The 24,536-nt window shown below is 47.5% G+C and overlaps 2 protein-coding genes across 2 annotated transcripts in view; both read right to left on the minus strand.

Annotated features, from left to right (window-relative positions):
- Positions 1-24,536, minus strand: part of LOC100118464 (microtubule-actin cross-linking factor 1) — a 133,337-nt gene that overhangs the window by 86,998 nt on the left and 21,803 nt on the right. The gene's annotated exons all lie outside the window — the stretch shown is intronic.
- LOC116416690 lies at positions 11,737-23,651 on the minus strand. Its single transcript, XM_031925891.2, has 2 exons — positions 23,110-23,651; positions 11,737-12,069 (listed from the first exon to the last, which is right to left on the minus strand). Exons 1-2 carry the CDS (start codon positions 23,297-23,299, stop codon positions 11,891-11,893), a joined length of 369 nt encoding a protein of 122 aa, XP_031781751.1. The 5' UTR covers positions 23,300-23,651; the 3' UTR covers positions 11,737-11,890.

Genomic DNA, 24,536 nt, shown 5'->3' on the forward strand with positions numbered 1-24,536 from the left:
TGCCATCGTGAGATAATACACGGCACGCTTGAAATAATATATAATTTTGAAAATTCAAATGTTGATGTATCGGCGAGCGCCATGCAAAAAATGCAAAGTTCCGCGAGTACAATTTTTTCTCGAATTCAATTATGAAATTCATTTCTTTTTCTTTTATCATTATGCTTGTGGTTTCTTGCTCACTGAAGGGGTTTGAAAATAAATTTATTCGTTGAATTGACATGCTTCTGTAGAAGATTTCAAATAAATTGAAAATAAAAAAGGGAAAATATACCATTTTTGCTTTGAGCTCTAATAAAGTACAAGCATTAAGAAAAAATAAGATCTATAGAAGCACCAGAGTCACGTGGACGCAGTGAAAATACACGTTTTTAAGAATCTATTATGGTCATTGTAGCGTCTTGAGAAAAGAATAGAAGAATGTACGGTATACACGCAGGAAGTCATTGGTTTATTAATTTATCACTGCAACAGCAGCTGCTCTCCATTAATAGCTCGCGGGCGTCGAGCTGCTCCTTCTTCGCCGCAGCACAGAGTATCGCATGCGCGTAGTGATGATCAGTTACTTTATCGCCGCGTTGACGCTGCGCGATTTCAGGATGCTAATGCCGAACCAGTTACACACACACACACGCTGTGATGCGCTCCAATAATTAGCCACCGGGTCTTTTTCGCACGCTGTTAATGCTAGGAAAGCTTAATGATCATTCAAGCTGCCTGAATCGATAATAAAGTCATGCGGCGCGATTACGACACTGTTTGATTTTCGCGCGACGAGAAGCTTCAGAATGCGCGGCATCGCAGGGGAGTGGCGCCTCGCAGCCGCCGAGAGACTTCCTCCTTTCCTTGAGAGTGCGACATCCCACGCGCCGACACCACCGACGCTCGCGCGTTTTGAGGACGCGCGCAAGATTAGATCACTACAGCGTGGCAGAGGCGCGTGACGAATCCTCGTCGTTGAGCAATAATTATATAGCAACTTCCGCGTTCGCCAAATCTGTCGTGATTTATCGGGAGAGAGAGAAAAAATAAGTCGTCGTCGCGATGGACAGCGAGGTAGAAACCCTGGTAGAAAATTAACGGTTCGAATTTGTTAAGACCTTTAGACTTAGCTAACTGTTTTAACAGTTGCCAAGCTAAAATTTTTTACATTTAATACAGTCCTATTCTACTATCTGAACAAGGTTTGTATGATACGCATGCACTGCACTTCATTTCACTTGACCGTCCAAGTCAACTGTTATTTTATAATATCATGCTGTGTGATTCAATAAGATAAATAAAAATTGTTTGTATTAGCAAACTAAATAGTTCGAAATGCTTTGTTGAACAAGACTAAACTAAAAAAGAACCCATTCAAACATTCATTGTGGTTTTGAGTACATAAGATAAGAATTTCACATTTTTCTGGGCATCGGTGATTTTGACCAAAATCTCAAATCAGTCAATTAAAGTAATAATACAATAAAGATTATTGATGTGCACTCTTTTTGAAAATGCCAAGAGCTGATTAATAAGTTCAAGCAATCTTTAAGTACAACGCCATATCAAACTTCTTAGACGTGACAGCCGGTCGATAATTTTTTCAAAAGAAAGCGCGTTCGTCGCACGTAAGGAGAGGCGAAAAGATGCGCGCAGCAGCTCTGTGCGTGCGTTGAGAGATCGACGGCTGACCTCGAGCCCGCGCATTCAATTACTGCACATTATCACCTTACGTCTCTGCTTCGAGTGTATTCTTCCAACATCTCATTTCAGAGTTGTTACAGTCCCTTGTTTTTCCATCTACCCAAATGCAGTCTGTGTGAACGCGCCGAACAAAACGGACGCGACGGACATTTGTTTGCATGGGAACAAAGAAAACGGCTCGCGCGCAGAAACAAGGTGTGGAACAGAAGAATGGACTCTGCATAACTTATAGCGGGTAGTTGAAACTGAAAGAAGACTGTTTCCGCGAAATGAACGAAATGTGAATCTAGGCGCGCGATAATGAGCGCTACATCGAACTTATATCACCGATGGGTGTATTGAAAAAGCTTCTTTTGGCGTAAAACCGTTACGCTTTGAATCCTTGGAAGGTCCTGCGATGATTTACGTCCCGAAGCGCGACGAATGCCTCTATAACTCGAAATCTGCATAAATGGTAAACAATTTTTTACATCTCACTACGCGCATCTCATTATTTTCCTCCGCGAAACGCATCCTAAAAGGTCAGCACGGCGCGGGCGAGAAATTCAATCATCCGTAGCAGCGAGTTGCGAAAAAAGTTGATTCTACGCGATTGTGAAGTTTGTCGCCCGAGCAAAGCGAGAGTAGAATCAATTTTCGCACGCGTGTCGAACATTATTTTCCGATACAGGGCGCGGAACATGCGAAAAAGTGCATTTTACGCACACTTTATCGAAAACATATAATTCCAATTGCAAGAACCTTAGCGAAATTAAACGTATATGTGCAAATCCACGACCGATAGTACACAACTCGGGTGCTGGAAGTTGAGAATTTAAAATTGAGGGCCACCTATACTAGACCAACTTTTTTGGTTCTTTGGGCCATCTGGAGTGAGAAAATACCCGCGTGCATCGCCGATCGCTTGCCAAACTTTTTTGCGGGGTAGTTGAAATTCTCTTATGGGAATTATTAGCACGGTGAAAATTAACGAAAACCAGAAAATTTCCACTTTTTTCTGGAGGCGCAATCCAAAAATATGTTTTAATAGAATCGGAGTATTAGAAAAAACCGCTGCTAATTCATTGGCACGTAGCTTCCTCCAACTAAATTTATAGATCCAATAAATAAAATATTGTTCTAATATACAGTATATCTGCCTGCTATTGTACGAGGCGGTTTTTGATACATAATTTAATATACTAGTGACATTTTGCGCGCGAGCAACTACTTTTATTTGTATGCTTTCTGGACATGTCTTATGTTTTGAGGTTATAATTTCTCAATTTAGCAATATTATTTCAATCAATATCAAATTTAAATTTATTAATTTATGTATTAATTGTTTAATTATTTATTCAATTTGCTTTTATATCATAAATACCCTGGTAGAAGATCACCCATTTAAAATGGCCGTAAAGGCAAAAACTGGCTAAGTAAAATGTAAAAAAAGTGGACAAATTAAATTTCCTAAAAATAGCGATGTCTTGGGAATTTTTTATGGCTGAGAATTATATTTCATGAAAATATCAATAAATTAACTAATTTTTCGGATGTAAAATACAAAATTATTAATATTTAGGCGTAAGCTGAATAATTTTAATAATTCAAACATATGGCGAAGCTCGTAGGGCTTGTGTGGAACAACGTCTGCGTGGCTCAGTCGGCTAAGGCGCACGGCTGTACTTATTTGGCCTCGTGCAGGGTGTGGGTTCAAGTCTCCGGTCAGACAGAATTTATTCTGATGCAAAAAATTATTCTATACTTTCCTTTAAACTAAAAACTCGAATCCAAGCTTGCTAGATACCATTTTCCAATTCTAACCTCAAACTGTAATAAACACGTGTAACCCAGCTGTGTTACTCAACCAACTATAATGGGCAGTTTGTACTTAAGAACAAGGTAAGCAGATTGAATCCAAGAACTGCCCATTAAGTTGAAGAAAAAGCGTTACATTCTGTCTAAGAAATGGCAAAGAAAACTGTCTAGTTCTTAGATTCCATTCCAATAACTGGCCATTAAATGGGTTACCGATTCTACCAGGGTCTTTGTAAAAATTAAATCTATTTTAATTCGTAAATCCTTTCTAGATTTTGTATTTTCGCGCCCTTTTAAAGACAGCCAATCAAATCTCGTTTTAGTCGGTTTCACTTTTCTCGAATCTCTTTTTTAAGAAGGGATGAGTATGGATGGTTCATTGTCCAAAAGTTTGCAGACTCCTCTGTATTTTTATTATAGAATACGAATGCTGCCGTCAATTTTTTTCACAGAAATTCACGCATGATTACATGTGTTCTTAACCAACCTAACCATCAAAACAACAGGCTATTCATTAGATAGGTCGCTCGCGCAATTTTCGAGAAAACGATTTTTGCATTTTAGCTCTTTACTTGAAAACCGGTCGACGAAATCGTTTAAAATTTTAGCAGCACATAGCTTTTTTCATGGTGAATCACCAAATAAAATTTTGAAGCATTTGTCTACATTGTTTTAGAGATATAAGGAATCAAAAAATTTTCAAAAAAAATTGAAATCTTGATATTTTAAGAACCATAGGGGTTTGAAAGCTGCGCAATGAACTTAGTCAAAATACATAAAATATCTACTTTTGTCCAAAATCTCAAGTGCAATAAGGCCTTTTTACGTCCGTAATCCAGACACAAAAAAACCTCATTTTTTCCAGTTTTCAATTTATTATTTAAAAAATAAGTGGTCAATTCACTTGAAATTTTAATGGGATATAGTTTGACATGTTGATTTTTTTCGTGAGGTTATGATGTTTAGTTTCAGAGATGTGAATTAAAAAAAAAATTACCTCTCATTTTATCTACCGAACAAAGTGGTCGATCCCGAGGACCAAACGAGGAAAAGTAGGTAATTTTATTCTCTTTCAAATGCTTTATAGCTGAATTGTTTGTAACAAATTTGAACTTCTAACACACCAAGAAGTATTTTCTAGAAGTTTTGATGAAACTCAGAATTTTACTATTACAAAGCTTCCTCTAGGAGGAATCAAAAGAATTAATTTGAGGGCTGCTGGGTTAAAAATGGTTCGCTAGGTTAAAAGTTATCTAGGATTGAAAACGGTAAAAAATCACGAATTTTTCGATATTTTACGAAAATCAGCGATCAATTTAGACCATTCGGGGCTCAAATTGTAGCTTTTTTCTTCCGCTTTCGGTATGAAACAATCAACATTTGAAAAATTTGTTATGTAAAATCAACATTTTTATCTTACGATTCGCTCTATATATGACGATGAAAATGGTCAAAAAACGGCCGTAATTTATAGACACATATATAGCTGATAGTAAAATTGAAATGTTAATCCTAAATTTTAAAATGAAAGTAGAAGAGAAGAGCTTCAATTTTAGCCCTGGATGATTACAATTGTCCGCACGGATCAAAAGTTATAAGAATTTAAAAAAAAAGAGAGAGAAAAATCACTGATTTTCGTAAAAAATTTTACTCTTCGGGATTTTTTTACTATTTTGAAGCCTAGATAACTTTTGATCTATAGGCAACCATTTTTAACCCACAAGCCCTCAAATTAAAGCTCTCTTCAGATACCTCGATCGTGGTAGAACACATTTTCGGATTACGCTTTCAGATACTAAGTGGGTGAAGTTGAATCGTGACTAGTTTTCTCTCATTTTCTTCAATGTTAAATACCCAAAAGAGAATTTTCACTGCCCCGCAAAAAAGTTTGGCAAGTGATCGGCGATGCACGCGCGCATTTTCTCGCATGGACAGGTTTAAAGAACCGAAAAAAATTAGTCTGGTAGGTGAGTCCTCAAGTTGAAATTCTCAACTACCTATTTGATGATTTTAATTTTAAAATCGTCAAAAATTATACAGATACCCTGGTAGAATCAGTAACCTACTTAATGGCCAGTTATTGGAATGGAATCTAAGAACTAGGCAGTTTTCTTTGCCATTTCTTAGACAGAATGAAACGCTTTTTCTTCAACTTAATGGGCAGTTCTTGGATTCAATCTGCTTACCTTTTTCTTAAGTATAAACTGCCCATTATAGTTGGTTGAGTAACACAGCTGGGTTACACGTGTTTATTACAGTTTGAGGTTAGAATTGGAAAATGGTATCTAGCAAGCTTGGATTCGAGTTTTTAGTTTAAAGGAAAGTATAGAATAATTTTTTGCATCAGAACAAATTCTGTCTGACCGGAGACTGGAACCCACACCCTGCACGAGGCCAAATAAGTACAGCCGTGCGCCTTAGCCGACTGAGCCACGCAGACGTTGTTCCACACAAGTCCTACGAGCTTCGCCATATGTTTGAATTATTAAAATTATTCAGCTTACGCCTAAATATTAATAATTTTGTATTTTACATCTGAAAAATTAGTTAATTTATTGATATTTTCATGAAATATAATTCTCAGCCATAAAAAATGCCCAAGACATCGCTATTTTTAGGAAATTTAATTTGCCCACTTTTTTTACATTTTACTTAGCCAGTTTTTGCCTTTACGGCCATTTTAAATGGGTGATTTTCTACCAGGGTAGTATAACATTAACAATCCCGTTTATATCTATCCCGAATGTTAGGTTCAAAAGGAGTCATGCGCAGTGTTTAGTTTTTGTTGTATTAATAATCGACTGAATTAAAATATTGCAACAGACATCCACTTAAAGCCTATCAAAAGCCACCGGCGTTAATAAACCTGATTTTCAAGTGCTTCATTTAAAGAAGTAGCGCGGATCAACAGTATGCTTTCAGATTTAAGGCTAAGAAATTATTTTAATAGTTTTAAATATTTTTTGGTTACTTAATAAAAAACATGTTTATTATTATTCGTTACATAACTTCTACGTACAACTGTTTATACATTATCAAGCGGAGAATTTTATATGTAAAAAGTAATATTTTGATTAATAAAAATAATCGTACATAAAGCACGGGACACGTCAGGAATCTTCAAGAATAATATATTTGCAAAAATAAATAAATATACGCGTTTATCGTAACTTCTTGCTCAAATAAAAAGATTGCCATGTATGCCGAATTAATACAGCTGAAAATACGGAGTTTATCACAATTTCAGAGTTCGTCAAAAAGGAGAGAATTTAAACCAGCTCACATAATCGCCCTGGTATAAATCGATATAAGTTTAAAGCTACAACATACCACGTATTACTAGAGATGGGCGAAAAATAGGTCCATTTTTCGACCAGCGATGAAACGCTTTTTCGGACATTTTTTACGCATTTATTGGAGTAAGAATAGAGTCATACCGTATTACAAGGAATTTTCTTATTCTTCTCCGAACTTATTTTTTCACATTTTAAATATTCGAATTTCTACCAGGGTGGTAGAAATTCGAATATTTAAAATGGGCTGTAAACTATGAAATGTCTATGAGAAATAGCCTAGTCATAACTTGTGATGAAACGCTTTTTCTCCCATTTCTTGAGCATTTGTTGGAATGAACATAACCTTAAATTTTTCGTATTGATATTATTCCTTGTGTCGTACACTAATTTCAAAGAGGCTTACGGATTTTAATCGATTTCCAAACGGTTTACACAATTAACAGTCAATTAGAGTTATACAAGCACGACATACGAAGATATTCGTGATTTTCTTATTTTTTCACTTTTTTGACCCGACTTATTTTGCGTAGTACTTTCGTAGCCATCAACTAGCTATCACCTGTGCTTTACTTTAGACAATGAAATCTATTTTTACAAGCTTGAAAATTCCTTGTAATACGGTATGACTCTATTCTTACTCCAATAAATGCGTAAAAAATGTCCGAAAAAGCGTTTCATCGCTGGTCGAAAAATGGACCTATTTTTCACCTATCTCTAGTAATACGTGGTATGTTATAGCTTTTAACTTATATCGATTTCTACCAGGGGAAACATCATTCATTTGGCTTGTCGAGTATAGTGAGATAATATTTTCACATTTTGCTTGGCATCGGTGAATAGGGTCAACATCTCAAATCAGCCAATGAAAATGATTGCATGAAGAATTTCATTTAAACTCATTAATCTGTCTTTTTTGCATTCTCAAAAAGAGTACATACCAATACTTTTTTAACTACAGTTTAGAAGCTATTAGAAAATTCTTATCTTCGAAAATTGAAAACTATGACTCAAAAATTAAAATTCTTTTTAATTTTTCTAATAGCTTCTGCCTGTAAAATAAAAGATATTGGTATGTACTCTTTTTGGACGTGCCAAGACTAATGAATAAGCTTAATATTAAATAATTTATCATGAGATCAATTCAATCGGCTGATTTAATATTTTGTTCTTAATCACCGATGCCAAGCTAAATGTGAAATTCTTATCTCATGTACTCAAAGCCACAATGAATTTACCAATGGGTATATATTGAGTTGAGTTTTGTTAGACAAGACATTTTGTCACGCTAATATGAATAATATTTATTAATTTGTTTACTCAGATAGCATAACTGAATGAAATAAAAGTTGACGACTTGGTTCACTCAAGTGAAAGGAACTGCAGTGCATGCGTATCATGTAAACTTTGTACAATTTTTTTTCACAGTTTTAGAAGTCAAAAAAGTGTATTTTTTCCATAGAATTTCCCAAATGCATTTATAGCAATGAAGTCATTAATGCGAAATCGAGGAAAAAACGCACGGAGTAACAGTATGAGCCCGATAGCTGAATGTAACATGGTCGAGAGCAAGTACCGTTAGATTATATAGGCCGTCGCGCAGCGTCTTTATCTATTTCTCGTTAGGACTATTGTGTATCCACAAAGACATTTGTTGAGAATTTGGTCACGGGGGGCTCGGGGACCGGCGCGGAAATGAGCGAGGCTAAACTCTCTCTCTCTCTCTCTCTCTCTCTCTCTCTCTCTCTCTCTCTCTCTCTCTTTCTCTCTCTCTCTCTCTCTCTCTCTCTCTTTCTCTCTCTTTCTCTCTCTCTCTCTCTCTCTCTCTCTCTCTCTCTCTCTTTCGCCCGATGCACGTTGCACGCAGTGCACGCGCAGAGAGCCGAGACGCATATAGAGGTACGTCGCGCGAGCGCACGCACCATTGGCTGCGGCGAGGTTCATTGAGCATTCCTGCACTGTGGCCGCACGACGACATCGCTCGTGTAAGATTACAATCTTGTCGTCGACGATCTAGGAAGTCGCTATGGGCGCAAACGCTCGCAACACGCAGCACCTGCGCGCGAGAACGAGGCGAAGCAGATAGCGCCCCCACTAACCAAGTGCAGTGCGTCCACTCGCACGTTCGCCCGAGACGATGTTGTTCACGCGCGGCTTCAGCTGCATAACGCGCGTCGATCGCTAATCCGCCACAATTGATAAATTATTAACGCGATTCATAATCGCTCTCCGGCCGCCGAGTAGTCGTTAATGTCGGAGCGAAAAGCAATTATGAGTGCCATTGTCACCCGTGCGCGTGTATTATGATGATCAGACTATAAGGAGTTCTATTCGATTCTTGGTCGCGTAATCCCTGGTAGAAATTGGCCGATTTAAAATGGTGAAAAAGCTAAGAACTTGGTAGTTTTCTTTGTCAGTTCTTGTTACAAGATGTAACGCTTTTTATCCAAGTTCATTGGCAGTTCTTAGATCGAGCTATTTTTGAAAAGTAATGCCCAAGATAGTTGGTCAAATGACAACGTTTACTTGTCTCGGTTGGCTAAGGCGCGCGGCTATCCTTGTGCAGGGCTCGGGTTCGAGTCCCCGGTCGCTCGAAATTTTTCGGATGATTTTTCGCATGCAAATCATTATTCTATATACTTTCATTAAAAAAAAAACTCGAATACAAGCCTGCTATTTCACCAACTATCTTCGGAAGAAAATAGTTCAGAATACTCAATCTAAAAACTGCCGAAGAACTAGGATAAAAAGCGTTACATCTTATAACAAAAACTGGCATAGAAAACTACCACGTTCTGATATTGACAACCTCAGAACTTCCAAATAACTTGGATACAGTTTCTACCAGGGATGTTTTTCGACGTTTATATTGCTGGCACATGTCAAAGTAGACACGCGCAACAGAGATTGCCGAGAGAAATCCGGTGCACAGCCGCTGCCGGAACTCTCGCGTAATCGAGCGGTGAGTGTTCATTTAGCTCAGCTGTAGCCTTGTCAGTCTATAACGGCTGTAAAATTATCATTATAACCTTATGCAGGTGCCCTGGTAGAAATCGATATAAGTTTAAAGCTACAACATACCACGTATTACTAGAGATGGGCGAAAAATAGGTCCATTTTTCGACCAGCGATGAAACGCTTTTTCGGACATTTTTTACGCATTTATTGGAGTAAGAATAGAGTCATACCGTATTACAAGGAATTTTCAAGCTTGTAAAAATAGATTTCATTGTCTAAAGCAAAGCACAGGTGATAGCTAGTTGATGGCTACGAAAGTACTACGCAAAATAAGTCGGGTCAAAAAAGTGCAAAAATAAGAAAATCACGAATATCTTCGTATGTCGTGCTTGTATAACTCTAATTGACTGTTAATTGTGTAAACCGTTTGGAAATCGATTAAAATCCGTAAGCCTCTTTGAAATTAGTGTACCACATAAGGAATAATATCAATACGAAAAATTTAAGGTTATGTTCATTCCAACAAATGCTCAAGAAATGGGGGAAAAAGAGTTTCATCACAAGCTATGACTAGGCTTTTTCTCATAGCCATTTCATAGTTTACAGCCCATTTTAAATTTTCGAATTTCTACCAGGGTGTATTATGGTAACAATGGGTTAGTAGTTAATCAAACAAAAAAAGGACACCCCATCGGCGTGTAAGTGACACTCTGATGCATCGCAAACTGCTACGCATGCTGGCACGTTACTATGATTAGCTCTTAATTTTATAGCTGAGTGAAATCTTGACGCTAAAATAGCTATCGAATTTGAAGCTGATTCCTCCAATTGTCCGATGAAACAGATCGGTCTTTTTCTCCGAAAACAAAATTCGATCGAGCTTAATCGAGAGAATATAGCATCTCAAAGCGCCTAATGTCGAGTTGCTCAACGACTTCTAATCGCAACGTTTAAGCCTCTAAATTGATACCCGATCATTAGTGAAAAAACAATAGAGCACTTTTTGATGATCGCGCACAACTCATTTTTAACAATCGAACTAAGCGACGGATGTTAAATTGGCTAAGGTCACTGGAATAACAAACGAGGACGCTCGTTACGGCAAATTTAAATGCTTAACGCGCGTTTCATAATGCTGTAAAATAAATCCGTTGAATTCTGCTTAGGAGTCTAGTACTGAGGCTGCGTAATAATGCAAGCCGCGACGGAAGAAAATTGAATAATGACACTCGAGAGACCGGCTCGGATTTTCGGCTATGCACCTCACACAAACTCGCCGCTAGTGGAGAAAAAGAACATAAGAATTTCGACTCAATTAAGCAGACGAAAGCAAAAAATGATCGAACGCGCGGCGTCGGGTATTTCTTGCCAATTAACAGCCATCGTGTCTCCGGCAATTAGAAGCAGTCTAACCTGCATCCAGCCCTGAACTCATTTTTCTTGCTCCTATGCACTCGGGGTACAAGCGATCGGGTGCTTTCAAACCACACTCCATGCCAAAGGAAGAAGAAAAAAAGGAGAAACGTTGCCAGCGTCACTCGATTGGTTAGTGGGGGTAAAAAGTAGAAGTGAAAAAACCACTCGAAAAACGGGATGAAAAACTCAGAGCTGTCTCATAGGCGTGCGTCAACAGTCAGCATACGCGGGGGGGATCAGCGTGTCACTTACCGTGGGCCTCGATGAACATGGCCCAGCAGCCCCAGTGAGCCTGGGACGAGCTGGGCCGCTCGCTCTCGAGGTGGCCCAGTCCGCCATTAGGCTCGCCGCGCTGAACCCAGAGAGCAGCGGCGCGGACGGTTCGCCGCGCGGATCTTTCGCTCTGACCTTTGAACTTGGAGAGGGACTCCTCGTAGCCGTGCTGCGAGCTCTGCTCCCGGCGATGCTCGGCCACGGTGTCGGCCGGATCGAAGCCCAGCCGCTCCTTGTAGTAGGCCTGGGTCGACATTTCGCTCAGTTGACTAGCATCTCCCTCGCAGTATGCTTCCTCTCTGCTTCCTCCGAATAGAAGCACACACGCGCACTGACTTCGACTTTCTGTTGCTGTGTCTTTGTACTAACCGGGAAGCTGGTTAGGAACTTCTCGCGACTTCCTCCGATTCTCGCGTTTCTTTCTCTCCCTCTCGGATTCTGTGAACTAATTCTCCGATGAACGCGCGTTAGTGGAAATGAACGTGCGCCCTGCGCAGTCTTGTGCGGTGATTCGACTGGTCGGCAATGTATGGCACCGTGAATTTCTCTGCTACTGCTGCTGCTGATACTGATGCTGCTGCTGCGGCTGCTGCTGCTCCTCCTCCTCCTCGATCACTATCCCAGCCTTCATTGGTCGCTGCCGTTGCTGGGAAAAACACAGAAACGACAAGGTTATAGACAAAACGCTGGCGAGCGGGCCGCTGCCGGATAGCAAGAGGCGACTGCTTTTGTGTATCTTAGGCGGATCTGTGTGCGCGCATCGACAATCGAATCGGGCTGCCTGTGCAATAGCTGGGAAAGCCCGACTGCACCGCGGAGCCAGTCCAGGAGCGTGGCGGCGTTTTTGATCCGCGCTGGGTCTCTCTCGAACGACGTCGAATAAATTTAGACGTGACGCGCGCGGCTGCGAGCGGACAGCGCGAATGTACGCTAAGTGGTCGAGCTAGTAGTGCCTCTCAACCCTCCTCGGTCGCCGCCTCGCGTTGTTTCCGCGATGTTTCCGCGTATGTGAATAACGGTTCGCGCTGGATGCCAATTAGCACTTGGACCAGAATCTCACGGCCGTTCGGCAGAAGTGTTTGCGACGGATTTTCGAGAAGGAAGCTTCCGCGCGCGCTCTCCCGCGAGATCATCTGCAGATTAGCCTCGAAAGCGTGAACGAGAAATATACGTATGCGCACGGACTGGGGCACTCTTACGATCGGACAAGCAGCATCGGAGTAGCAGCCGAACATGTAGTTGGAGAAGGGCGCACTCACTCGAACCTACGAGGACCGAAGAGACGGAGGGAACAAGTGTTGAGGTGTGCACGCTTGTCAAGCTGAGGGCGACAGCGATCGGCGCGAGGCGAAAAAGTAACTGACCGACTGCCGGCTCTCCACCGAGTTGCGGCTGTCTGCGGCTCGCTGTTTGGGCCCGTGGCGGTGGGGCGGGACGCGTGGACGGAGAGCTCTTACGCACTCGCTCGCGACCGGAAAGAGCCGACGCAGCCGCGAAGGCAGCACTCTCTCGCGCAATCCCGGTCCCCGCATATGGTAATCGCCGAGAAAAGTCGAGCCGTGTGGGTGCGCGAGCCTTGCCTCCGCAACGCACGCTCGGCTCATAACACGATTGCTTCGCCTCTTTTATTTTCCCCTTTCCTTCCAATCGTCTGGAATCCTTCCAACTGTCCCCGAATTTCGCCAATGAGGCTCGCTTTCGCTCGAAACGGCTGCGAGTCCGAATTTTCGCGAACGAAAAATGCCGTACATTACATTAATAACAGTTATCAACCTCTGCATTTTGCGCTGCCCCGTTACTCGTTATCGGGGCATAAATTAATCGCCGAGGCTCGCACGAGTTTCGAAAGCGCGCAATTTTTCTATCGACACTCGATTGGCTGCCGTCGCCTCGACTGTGCAGCCGTTTGTTTCGATAGAGCGGTTTAAATTCGGCCCCCGCCGCCCGAATTCAACTAAAGACGAAAGTGCAGCAGCAATCGTGGCAATTATCGCCTCCTTTCTGCCTCTTTCAGCCAATAACCGTTGATTAGTCGTCGTCGTCGCCGAAATTGCATCGTAATGGAGCGCGGGCGCGAAGGGAGCAGGCCCCACGCGCAGAGACGCGGAGAGCGATGCCGAAATCGGATGAGCGGCCATATAAAGTGAGGGCAGTGAAGAGGGAACTCGAGCGTTACGTCAGTTGAGAGAAGACGGGATGAGAGACGTGCTGCAGCGAGAGAGGAGTGCCGTGAAGTCACGTCGCAATCCTATGGCCTATGCGGTGCAATCTGAGCGAGAGCCGGAACGGAACAGCCAGGATGTGCGCGAACCGGCATACTCGCGAGTAGGAAAAAGCTCGGGCGAACGGCGAGAAGGCCGCCGCGTCTCGCTTTCGAGGGCGTGGGCGTCCTTCCGCGCGGCTCGCACACGTAATATTATACACGCGCGCGTGCGACCATTCCGACGAAATTTTCCTGCTTTCACGTGACACTTTGAGAGAGCGTCAAGGATCCGACAAGCGTTGGAATGCGCTTTCGGATGGCCTAGAATCTATTGCTCCGCGAATTCGCGTGAGATCACTTCCTGCAATTACAGAAATCACGAGGTTGGCGCACCGTTGACTCTAGCCGATCGTTCATCATCACGCTGCGCTCCGAATGAAGGAGAGTAATTTTCGTTCGAGCCGCTCTATCGGTGTATCAGTAATCCTGAGGGGGCCCGTTGACGCGGATAAATAGCGCGTAATTGAGCGTTCGATGAATACGGTGCAGTCATCAGCCTGCTCGGTCGATAAATGAACTGTGCCTCGCCGGGAAGTTCTTCTTTTTCCTCGAACCTCTAATCGGATCATCCGATTGCTGCAGCCTGTCACTGGAAAGAGCTTCCTCGCCGAGCGAACGACGATGACGAGCATGATATTGAGTTGGGCGGTAATGTAGAGGGCACGGGTGAGGGAGCGAGAAGAGCGTCGCCCCTCACTGAAAATCACTCGGTGCGCTCGAAGATGTTTATTCTGAAACGGCCGCATCGAACCGATTCACTGATTCATATCTGCACTACTTATTTTGTGGAAAAGAAAAACACAAGCGATAAGTGAAAGTATGCTGCGTCCAAAGATAAACTTCGTCCGTTTATATTGACAGCGCGGTAATAAAAACAAGTCTCTTATTTACAATCACTTTTCAGCCGTTTATGCGGAAATCGCAGTTATAAAGCCCGCGGACCACGGCGGAGCGCGTACAGTACTGCATGCGCAATTGCGCACAGCGAGAAGGACAGCGCAGCAAAGAGGGCGGCGGAAGAGAGGAGAAAGAAGCCGCGAGCGGCTGTCTTTGCGGCGAGGCCAGGCCGAAATTAGAAGCGACAATTAAAAAACGGAGCATCGCTGATAGCGGCTGCCGGTCGCGCATCGAGGGGTCACGAAACCGAGGGTCTCCGTCTCCTCTAATCTGCCGGCTGGTCGTAATATTATTTATAAGTAACTCGTCGACGAGGATCGCTCCTTAGAGCGGCCCTAACGGCTTTCGACGTGGATTAATTAATCCGCCCGCATCGCAATTAGAGGCATCTGTACTTTCTCCGATGCGGCGTGAGAGAAGAGAAGCCGTAGCGCCTGCAGTCTCGCTCGGCTGGTCGATCAATTCCTCTGAACACTGCGCACGACGCGCCTTGTACCTTTATCGCGCTCTAGCGCCATATTGACGAGGGGAGAGCGGCTTATCGGGCCACAACAGCTATTTCGGCTGCGTCGCACGACTTAAACGACGACTGCGGCGGCGGTGGCGGCTCAACTTCCCGCGTATGTGATGCGTAAGAGAGCGCGGAACGAGACTGCCGCCCGGCGTCGTGGGTCAAGTATGCGCTTCTTCTGCAGCACGAAAATTAGTCGGGGCTTTTAATTGGATAAAGTGCGAACGGCCGGGTGCATAAATCTCAGCGCAGAGTTGATTGACCGGGCGTGGCTCGCTTCTTATGAATGAACCTCAGCAGAATCCGTAGCTGGCATCCGCGGAGCCGCGCTATGGAGTATGGACACGTGCGCACAACCCTGCGAAGACGAGTCGACGGCATTCTTGCCGCGCGCGCAACATAACGGCTCGGCGACTCTTCGCGAGAGCTGACGCGGGCCGACTGTTCGACTGTCCCCCCTCCCTGTATCCCAACACGGGAGCGCGTTCGCCTACTGCACTCGCCGCTCGTGCTCTCGATTCGCCGAGCGGAACCTTTCACGCGACTCCCTCGCTCACACGTGCCCGCTAATACAGGCGCGCACGGAGCTGTTGCGGAGAGCGCGCGCGCGCTCTCTCTCTCTCTCTCTCTCTCTCTCTCTCTCTCTCTCTCTCTCTCTCCCGGCCGCTGCAGATACCGCGCCGTGTTTCCCGCGTTCGATGAGAACTGCGCAGTAGAGTAGCGCGTCGCCCAAAAGTTCTCCGGCTCTATAGTCTCTCCTGATCCGAGCCTCGCAATGACAAGCGAGTTCATTCGCGCCGTTCCCGGAACCCGTCGGCCGGCTGCGCGCCCAAGGGATTAATTTATAGCGCGCCGCTGCGTCCGGCGGGGATATTTTTGCGGCTGTGCAGCGGCAGCAACACAGAGCCGGCGCTCGGGCATTATAAGCGACTCTCCGACGCGTGGCGGTGTTTCGAGAGCTGCACCGTAACGCCGCCGCGGAGGCTGACCTAAGCCAAGCTTGTCCGAATTCCGCCGCCCTTGAATGAGAAAAGGAAGCGGAGGAGCAGAGCAGCAGGTGAAGGGAGGAAGGGGGTCGGCGCGTGTGCGTGTATTTTGATCGCGCGAGTTCGTTCGCTTCTCTCGCGCGCGATGCGAGCAAATCGATCTCGCAGTAGCGCTCGCCTATAAGCAGACCGGCGGCGCGTAGCGCAGGAGGATTCCCGATATTCTCGGCCCTCGGCAGACTCGTAAGCCCTTTCGCATGCTGGGTAATCCGCGCCGTTGAAATAGGAGGGACGGAGAGAGAGAGAGAGAGAGAGAGAGAGAGAGAGAGAGAGAGAGAGAGAGAGAGAGATTGAGCTCTCTCGGCTGTAGCGTGTGCGCGGATGACGAGTGCACGTCCTTAAATGGCTGGCGCGAGCAAAGGCCTACTGGCCTGGCGACCGCGGCACGTGGGAGACCAGTCGGCTTACAAAACACGAGAATTCGCCGCTGCCCGGCACACGCAGACACGCCGCAGCACCATGCATTCTATCGCTCGTACAGGGGCGGGAGAGAGCCGCTGCCACCGCGGCGCAATGTAGGCAAGTGTACATAACGCGGGAGCGGCAGCCGCAGCGCAGAAGCCCTGCCCAGACGAGTTCGCCTACGCGCGCGTGCCGCTTTTTCCCTTTCTCGATTATGTCTGCGATTATTCGCGCGTGCCGAGCAGCCGGGGCAAATACTTCCTCTCGCGGCGCGTGCAGTCACTGGATAAGAGGCCGCGAGTGGAAGAATATCGAATGTCGGAGTCGCTCGCGAGGACGCCAGATACTCGCTGTGCGCGAATATAAAACGAACGCGAGCGCGTATACCGTAAGAGATCGCATCGGCTGGAGTAGTCCGAGGAGGATCGATTAACGAGGTATTCAGGTCGTCAAGGATCGGCGGCCTTGAACCTGAGGCGCTCGTATACAGGAAGCATAAGCTGGATCGAATATCGGCGGGCCCGCGGAAAAAGAGCCGCGCCGACTAATTACCGATTTGAAAATCGGCCGCTGCCGTGAGAACTGCCGCGGTTGCCTGGCATTCTGCGAAACTCCCACCGCGAGAGCGGTGCCGCGGCGGAGGAGGCTTGTTTATTCGAGGGCCAAATAAGGATGCGCTCCGGCGAGAGCCTTTCCTCGACGCTTTTTCGCACCTGACACACGAGTAGAGCGGACATCGAGCATAGCTCCTCCGACGCAATCGAGACGCCACTTCAGAAGCGTTCAATGTTTTCCTGGACGTTATTGTTATATGAGCGATACTCGAAATAGCAATGAATCAGCAATGAACGCGCGCCGGAGTATTGAAGGGCTGTCACAATGAGAGAGAGAGAGAGAGAGAGAGAGAGAGAGAGAGAGAGAGAGAGAAAGAGAGAGAGAGAGCGGGCACTGGTGATTCTCGAGAAATCACGCACCGGAGAAAATATGCTCCGGTGACGTCAGCGCCGACGAGGCATTCGGCTGATGGAAAACGGACGCTCCTCAGCAGGACTGCTGACGAGTTACGCTCGAGGACGAGCCGCTGCATGCCGCATCTTCTTTCGGCCACGTTCTGCCCATGCATTAAGAGTATACGCGCATATTACGCATCGGCGTGTTAATTGCTCGTGTTAACTCTCGCATATTCAAGGTATCCAAAGCCCCAAGTTTTACGGAAAAATGCCTAGGCGCATTCTTTCTCTAATTGACGCCGCGCGCCCTAGCGCAGGCAGACGGACACAAAAAACTCATTGTTTGAAACGATCAGCTTAAACGCGCATCGATAATCTCAGTGGTAACGCGACGTCGAGTGGACTTTCTGCCTGAGTGCGCACGACGCGACAAATAAAATTGCAGGTTGTAAGCGTTTCGTTGTGAGCAACATTCCAACTGCTCTCAGTAAATAGTGAATGGAAGAGAACGCTCGCGCAATCGGCTCCGCAATTGTGATGCGAATTAGTAATGGAATCGCGTAAATCGAACGAGCCGCGACTGGTTGTGCCAAAAATAGCGCTTACTCGTTCGCGCAGAAGGTAGAAATACAAAAACAAAATCTAGATGGCTTGACTCATTCGTTGCTTCGTTCGTTCTCCGGGGAATAAATTAAATTGATACCCACGTAGCGACCATAATTATGTACATGCACGAGTAAACGCGATCCGGTCAAAAGTGTGCAGAGCTTTATTTGCGTCGGCGGATTGCCGCTATTCGCTTCGGTCGCCGAGCGGTTAGTACTTAGGTGTAATAAGCCGCGGCTTAACTGACTCATCGCGGTCTGCGCTGCTCCTAATTCGGCCGATCCTACCGCAGGAGCCCTCGACTCTCTCTCTCTCTCTCTCTCTCTCTCTCTCTCTCTCTCTCTCTCTCTCGGCACTTCTCGGAAATGGAAAACAGCTCGTCGCGCGCGGACAGCCTTGCGAAGACTATCGGCAGTTTTACGAGTCTCCGCGCGGAGGATTGCTAAACCAGGCTACGACATCCTGCCAAATCGAGAGACTCGTCGCGGCTCTCCTGCAGCAGAAGGCCGTGTACGACTTGTTGTTGTGTCGCCTTGCGCAATAGGCCAGCGCATAAATACTTTTAAAATACTTTCTTTTTCAGCGAGAGTCGACTCTTCAACTTTCTTCCGCGAGTCAGCTCCCCTGCTACTCCCCATCTCGGCGGCATTCGTCGACGCGACTTATCGCGCTTCTTATTCGCGAAGGTATACAAGAGAGCGCGGGAGCGGGTGCCGCAGTACGGGAATCAATAGTCATCAACGCGTATATCGCGAGCAGCAGAGCGAGCCGAGCGAAGCGCGTGCCAGGCCGATTGGACAGATAGGCGTCAGCTAGGGCCTGTGGCAGTGTGCAAGTCGCGAATCTATCTGAACGTTTCGCGCCGGGAAACGAGGCCGAACGTGACGAGGAGATGGAGCAGCGCGCGAGAAAGCCCTTCCCGTAGCTATACATGCCATTCCGATTCCGGGACGCCACGGGATGCAACGACGATCGGCTGCCTCGAATCCAGTTGTGCTCTCTCGCACGGAAAAAGTTCGCTCCGCGTGAAAAAGCCTATATATCTGTCCATGATTACGCTTGTACGCTGGAGTTTATTACAGCAAACTCTGCGTCAGTTAACTGACGTATCAATCCGCCCGCTGTGCACGCCCCTGACCTCGAAGGCTTTTCGTGTGAGAGTTGCCCGCGCGAAAACGGCAGCAAAACTCTGCGCGCCGCGTTGCCGAAATTTCGTTTCGAATCGTATGCGCTCGTGAATCGCAAATCGTCGTAGAATCAGCTTATACGTATATGTTAGGAAGCAGTGATACATAAGTAAGTGAGTCATACATGTATATGTATATAGGGATATTCAGCATCCACCAATGGAGTGAAATTCAAAGATGCGCGCTTTCAGAAGAGTGCAGTGCCTTCTACAGCTGTGCTTGTTTCGGCGATTTCGTTCACGAATGAAAAGTAAATGTTCCGCAAAACACGCGAGCATGACGATCCCACGTTTATTGCAATATCATCATATTTCTCATTTACGGCGAATCCTACGAAATTATCAATGCAGTACTTTAAGACTGGCACATTCGCGTAATTCATCTCGCAATGATTTGTCTGGGTGCACGCTGCAGCCCGTTCCGCAGGGAAGCGACAAATTTCGCGGGAAGGCGAAGCGGCGAGACGAACAGTGGTCACACTGTTGAGTCGAGAGAGAGAGAGAGAGAGAGAGAGAGAGAGAGAGAGAGAGAGAGAGAGAGAGAGAGAGAGGGAGAGAGAGAGCCGTCTGCTATCGGCCGGGATCTGCAGCCGCCGCCGTCGACGTGCACAGTGCTGCGCAGTAAGTACTGCACACGTGCACGCGCGCGGCGGCGAGAGCGGATAACATAATCGAGCTCGGCGTCACCTACCTACATCGCGCGCCGACGCGTATGCAGCGTTATACATAGAACTGTCAGCCCCGAGTCGAGAGCGCGCGATTGCGAAAGGAATAGAAGCCGAGGTAAAAAAAAGACCAAGCGCTCGGCTGCAGGCATTCGCATGCCGTGGCTGCCGCCGTCTGTATAGGCGGCCATTAGGCGATAGCTTTCTTGGCGCTGCAGCCGCTATCGAAACAGCGTCCTCACATTCGCGGACAAGCTTGCCCGCGCTTCGGTCGGATTCGCGAGGGAGCGATCGATGGTCAAGATAACAGGCCAATCACCAACGAGAGGAGAGAAAGAGTCGAGACATGTATCAGGTGAGGCTCGATTTTGACGAGGCGCCCGATCGAGAAACTCTTGATCGCGTTGCACGCACGTGCGCCGTCACAAGGAGGGGCTAATTTCATTAGCGATCGGCCTGCTTCGGTGCGCGCATTGTACGCGTGTACGCATCGCGGAGCCGCTTCGTACCGACAACGCGGAGCTTTTCCTCTCGTTCCTCGATCATTCGATTATGCAGATCGCGACAATATTCGCGAGGCAAAGACTCCGCCACGTCTTATCTATCGCTCGCGTTTTTCTTTGATGGCTTTTACACAATGAAAATTACTCGATCTACGCGGGCTGACATTATGCTATAAAAAGTAAAGCTAAGAGCAAGCAGGACACAACAAGCACGGGTACGCGCACCGATATATAGCTAGCTGTAATGGGCGATAAGAGCGCTAAAGTGCACCTGGTGCGATAAGAGGCGAATCGCCGAGAGAGCTGAGAAAGAGAGACAACGCCAGCGCGCTGTATACGACAAGCGTCGACTCGGCCGATGACTAATACTAAGTCGATGACATCATGGAGTTTATGTCAAGGCGGTTATTGGACGGGCTGCAAGAATGCTCGCTCGGTTCTTAGGAAACTCCTTGACAGCCAAAAGCAATCAGGAGCGAAGAAAGCTCCTTGGGTAATTATTATGAGGCTCATCGCTGCATAGACTCGAGAGAAGCTTCTGCCGCGCCTTGTTTGCCTCGATGCAAGTATATATTTACCGGTAGCAAGGCCAGATAAGAGCAGTTTGCGATTCGTGCGACAACGACGCCGATTCACTTTTCGACCACACGCTCAGCGCGAAAGCGTTTCGACGCATTTTCGCTGCGCCTGCGCGAGCTCTCGTCACTTTGATCTAACCTCGAAAGTTTCGTCGAAAGAGAGAGAGAGAGAGAGAGAGAGAGAGAGAGAGAGCTTTACGTAACACGACCTTCGATAAATCGCAACAGAAGACGTCCAATCGAAAGGTATAGATAAAAATATCGTTGATCAGCTGTATGCAGGCTTCGACCGAAGAATCTGATTCACAGCCGTGCCCGCGCGGGAACCGTCGGTGGCGAGACAACGAGAGGTGCAAACGAACATTGCGGCGCGACAAACTCGCGGCAAGAAGTGCGCACTACACATTTTCCTCGCGTCCATTATCGCGCGTTTCGAAGAAAAACCGATTCTCGGTGCGGTGATTGCGCGCCGATGCGAGGCACGTGTGTGTAATGCACCATTGCGAGCTTGGCCTTTAAAATTTAAAAGCATTCGCCTTGTAGCTGTACTGCCTCGGGCCGTAGGGAGGGAGAGCGTCGCTCGCGGCTGCAGCAGCAGCAGCAGCAGTAGCGCGAGCAAAGGGTCGCAGCGAGCGAGAGAGAGAGAGAGAGAGAGAGAGAGAGAGAGAGAGAAAGAGAGAGAGAGAGAGAGAGAAAGAGAGAGAGAGAGAGAGAGCGAATGAGCGGCCATTATTGTTTGCACCGTGCTTGGGATTCCGCTGCGCGAACTTCGCACGTGATGGGTACTTTCGAGCGGGCAAGCGCGCGTGTCAAGGACCTCTGCGCGGAGCACGGCACCCTGCGCTACTCCCACGGCTCGCCTATGCGAAATACACGTGCGCTGTAGTCAAGGTCTCTCGCGTCGAAATTTCAGCCCGGCCTGCCGCTGCTGATTCACGAGTTTCTCCTGTTTGCGCGCTAATAGCTCCCTGGGACCATGAATCACACTCGTTGCTGCATTCGTATACGGCGCTGATGTGCCGTCGAGCCACGTGGCGTCGCGCGCGCGGATTAAGGGTCAACGAATAGCCGCTCGGCGTGTAGCTACATGCCGTTTCTCGCGGAGACGCGTCTGAAACGGACCTGCCGGATTAAAAATAAAGCCGACAGCGCGCGCCTCTGCATAAACAAAAAAATTCACTTCATTCACTCGTCCGATCGTCGATGCGCACTCCTCGCGTACACTTGCGTGCGGCATTGCGCGAGCAACCGAGAGCCTCTTGGTATCCGGTTATTTGCACAACTGCGCGGCGTGTGTGTGTGCGTGTGTGTGTCGCTGTGGAGTGTCGTTAACCTAGGGCTCTCCTGTGAGTTTTGCATCGATGCTCTCTCTCTCTCTCTCTCTCTCTCTCTCTCTCTCTCTCTCTCTCTCTCTCTCTCTCTCTCTCTCTCTCTCTTCTCGCCTCCCCGGCGCTGCGGCGTCGAGCGTTAAGCGTTTTCTATAAATAAGAGTCGCGCTCGGCGAATAGCTCGTCCCCGGTGTGCGCATTCTGCCTTGATGCCATGACCTACGGCACAGAGAGCGAGCGATCGAAGGAGGTGTACATAGAGCGGATTCCGGAGCACCGGCGCTCCGCTCCGAGAGAAAAGTACTTGCGCATGGAAATGAAGGGAAAAGCCCCGAGAGCGCGCGCCGGGGAGCGACAGAATGCGAAAGGAGGAGAGGGAGTCACGATAAGCATAAGAAGTAAGGAATTTAGCGGCGGTGGCGGGATGTACAGCTAGGAAGCGAGAGGAGCAGTACTCGTCGCGGGATCTATCCGTAATTTATCGATTTACCGTTAACCCAGCGACGCCGGAGGATGCACACAGTCGGCTTATTCGCGGCGCGCAGCGCTCGGAGCGACCCGAGAGAGAGGGAGAGACGATGCAAGTGTTTGGCAATAAGCGTTGCCCGCTCGGCCGGAAAAGCTAAAAACTCACACAGGAGAGCGCGCGTAGGCCTGCTATGAGAGTCGGCGTAGGTGTGCGCGCGGCGTACGCTGGCGAGTGGCGTGAGAGAGAGAGAGAGAGAGAGAGAGAGAGAGAGCGTGTATGTACCTGCGGTGGCTAGTGGCCTGGCGAACCCGCGCAGGTGCGTCGCTGCTGCTGGACTGATGCTGGGCTCTCTGGCGTGCGCAGCCTCGGTCCTCTCCTCGGTAACGTGCAGTCGGCAGGGCTCACGACGACGGCGGCGATGACAATAACAACGACGGGAACACAAGCAATCACGGGAAGAGCCAGCCCGCATACTTGCGCGGGCTCCTCGGCGGCGGCGAGTCACTGACAGCAGGCCGGCATCGCCAGCGGCGGCTGCTCGTCATCCCACACTCGCGCGGCACGACCCGAGCATATGTCTCGGCGGCGGTGGCGGCAGCAGCTTCGACGACGGTCCGGAGCAGGCGACTCCACGCGGCCGTGAGCGGCGGTGCAACAACAGCGGCGACGGAGAGAAGGAAGCGGAGAGAAGGAGGCGGTGAGAGGGACGCCTCTCGGAGGAGCGAGACAGTGAGAGAAAGAGTAGAGTAGAGTAGAGAGAAAGAGAGAGCGCGCGGCACGTCGCCTCGGCGCAGACTGCGGCCCTGGACAACACTGCCGCCCACCCAGCTGGCGCCACTCCGGTCTCCTCGATCGCCTGCTCGCAGCGCCTCGGAGACTAGAGGGAGCCACCGGGCGCCGAGCGATCGCCGGCTACCCGACCTCCTCCGCATAAGCGCAGGTCGACACGCGTGCAGGCGCTGCGGGAACCGACCGGATTCCCGCGTTTGCTGCTCTCCTCATCTCATCTCGCTCGGCCATCCGCTCAGTGCTAATCTCAAGTCTAATCTCAATAGTAGCCGCAGTGCGTAATTCCGATAAAGGAATAAACGCGCCGATGGCGTAACACCGCCTCGAACCTCGGGGATTGGCACTCGAACGATCGATCGACGATAAGCAGGCAGTGGTATTTTATCGGCGAGTCTTATCAATTTTCTTCGAACGTTTTTGTTTATCGTCTCTAATATTAGCGCTCGATCGATAATTTCTTCTCAAGTATATATTTGAAAATACAATCGTCCATTTTCGCGTTCTCCAATCGCGGAGAAAATCACCTCGCGCACACTATGATCGCACGAACCGACCTACGTACGCGTGTCTTGAAAGCAATTATTTTTATGTAATACCGAGCAAAGGCAACGACGTAACTCACCCGGATGTCTCACGCAAATCATTTTGCCTCGCATTTTGCGCAGACGTCCATCAAGAAGGTTGCGAGAAAAGCACATGATTTATCGATCATTGCTTTCGGCGGCCAACACGGAGAGCGCAAAAACCGAAACTCTGCCTGCAGCTGGCCGCGGATGAAAGGGGCCTCTGTTTGCGCGCGAATTTAACGCGATTCAACGCAATTATACGCGAGCCAATCTTTGACAGATCTGCGAGGGCCGATATGCCGCTGCGGATCAAGGAACTCATTGCGGACTCGCCTCGCTGGAAGCGATCCAGAA

Source organism: Nasonia vitripennis (genome assembly GCF_009193385.2).
Source record: "Nasonia vitripennis strain AsymCx chromosome 3 unlocalized genomic scaffold, Nvit_psr_1.1 chr3_random0005, whole genome shotgun sequence".
In the NCBI taxonomy this organism is placed as follows: Eukaryota; Metazoa; Arthropoda; class Insecta; order Hymenoptera; family Pteromalidae; genus Nasonia; species Nasonia vitripennis.

Bases quoted from the DNA above. Each gene is read 5' to 3' on its own strand.
- LOC116416690 (XM_031925891.2), bottom strand. From the start codon at position 23,299: ATGCGGGCTGGCTCTTCCCGTGATTGCTTGTGTTCCCGTCGTTGTTAT. The intron at 12,070-23,109 runs GTACATACACGC...TGTTTTTCCCAG, and splicing joins CAGGCCACTAGCCACCGCAG to CAACGGCAGCGACCAATGAA.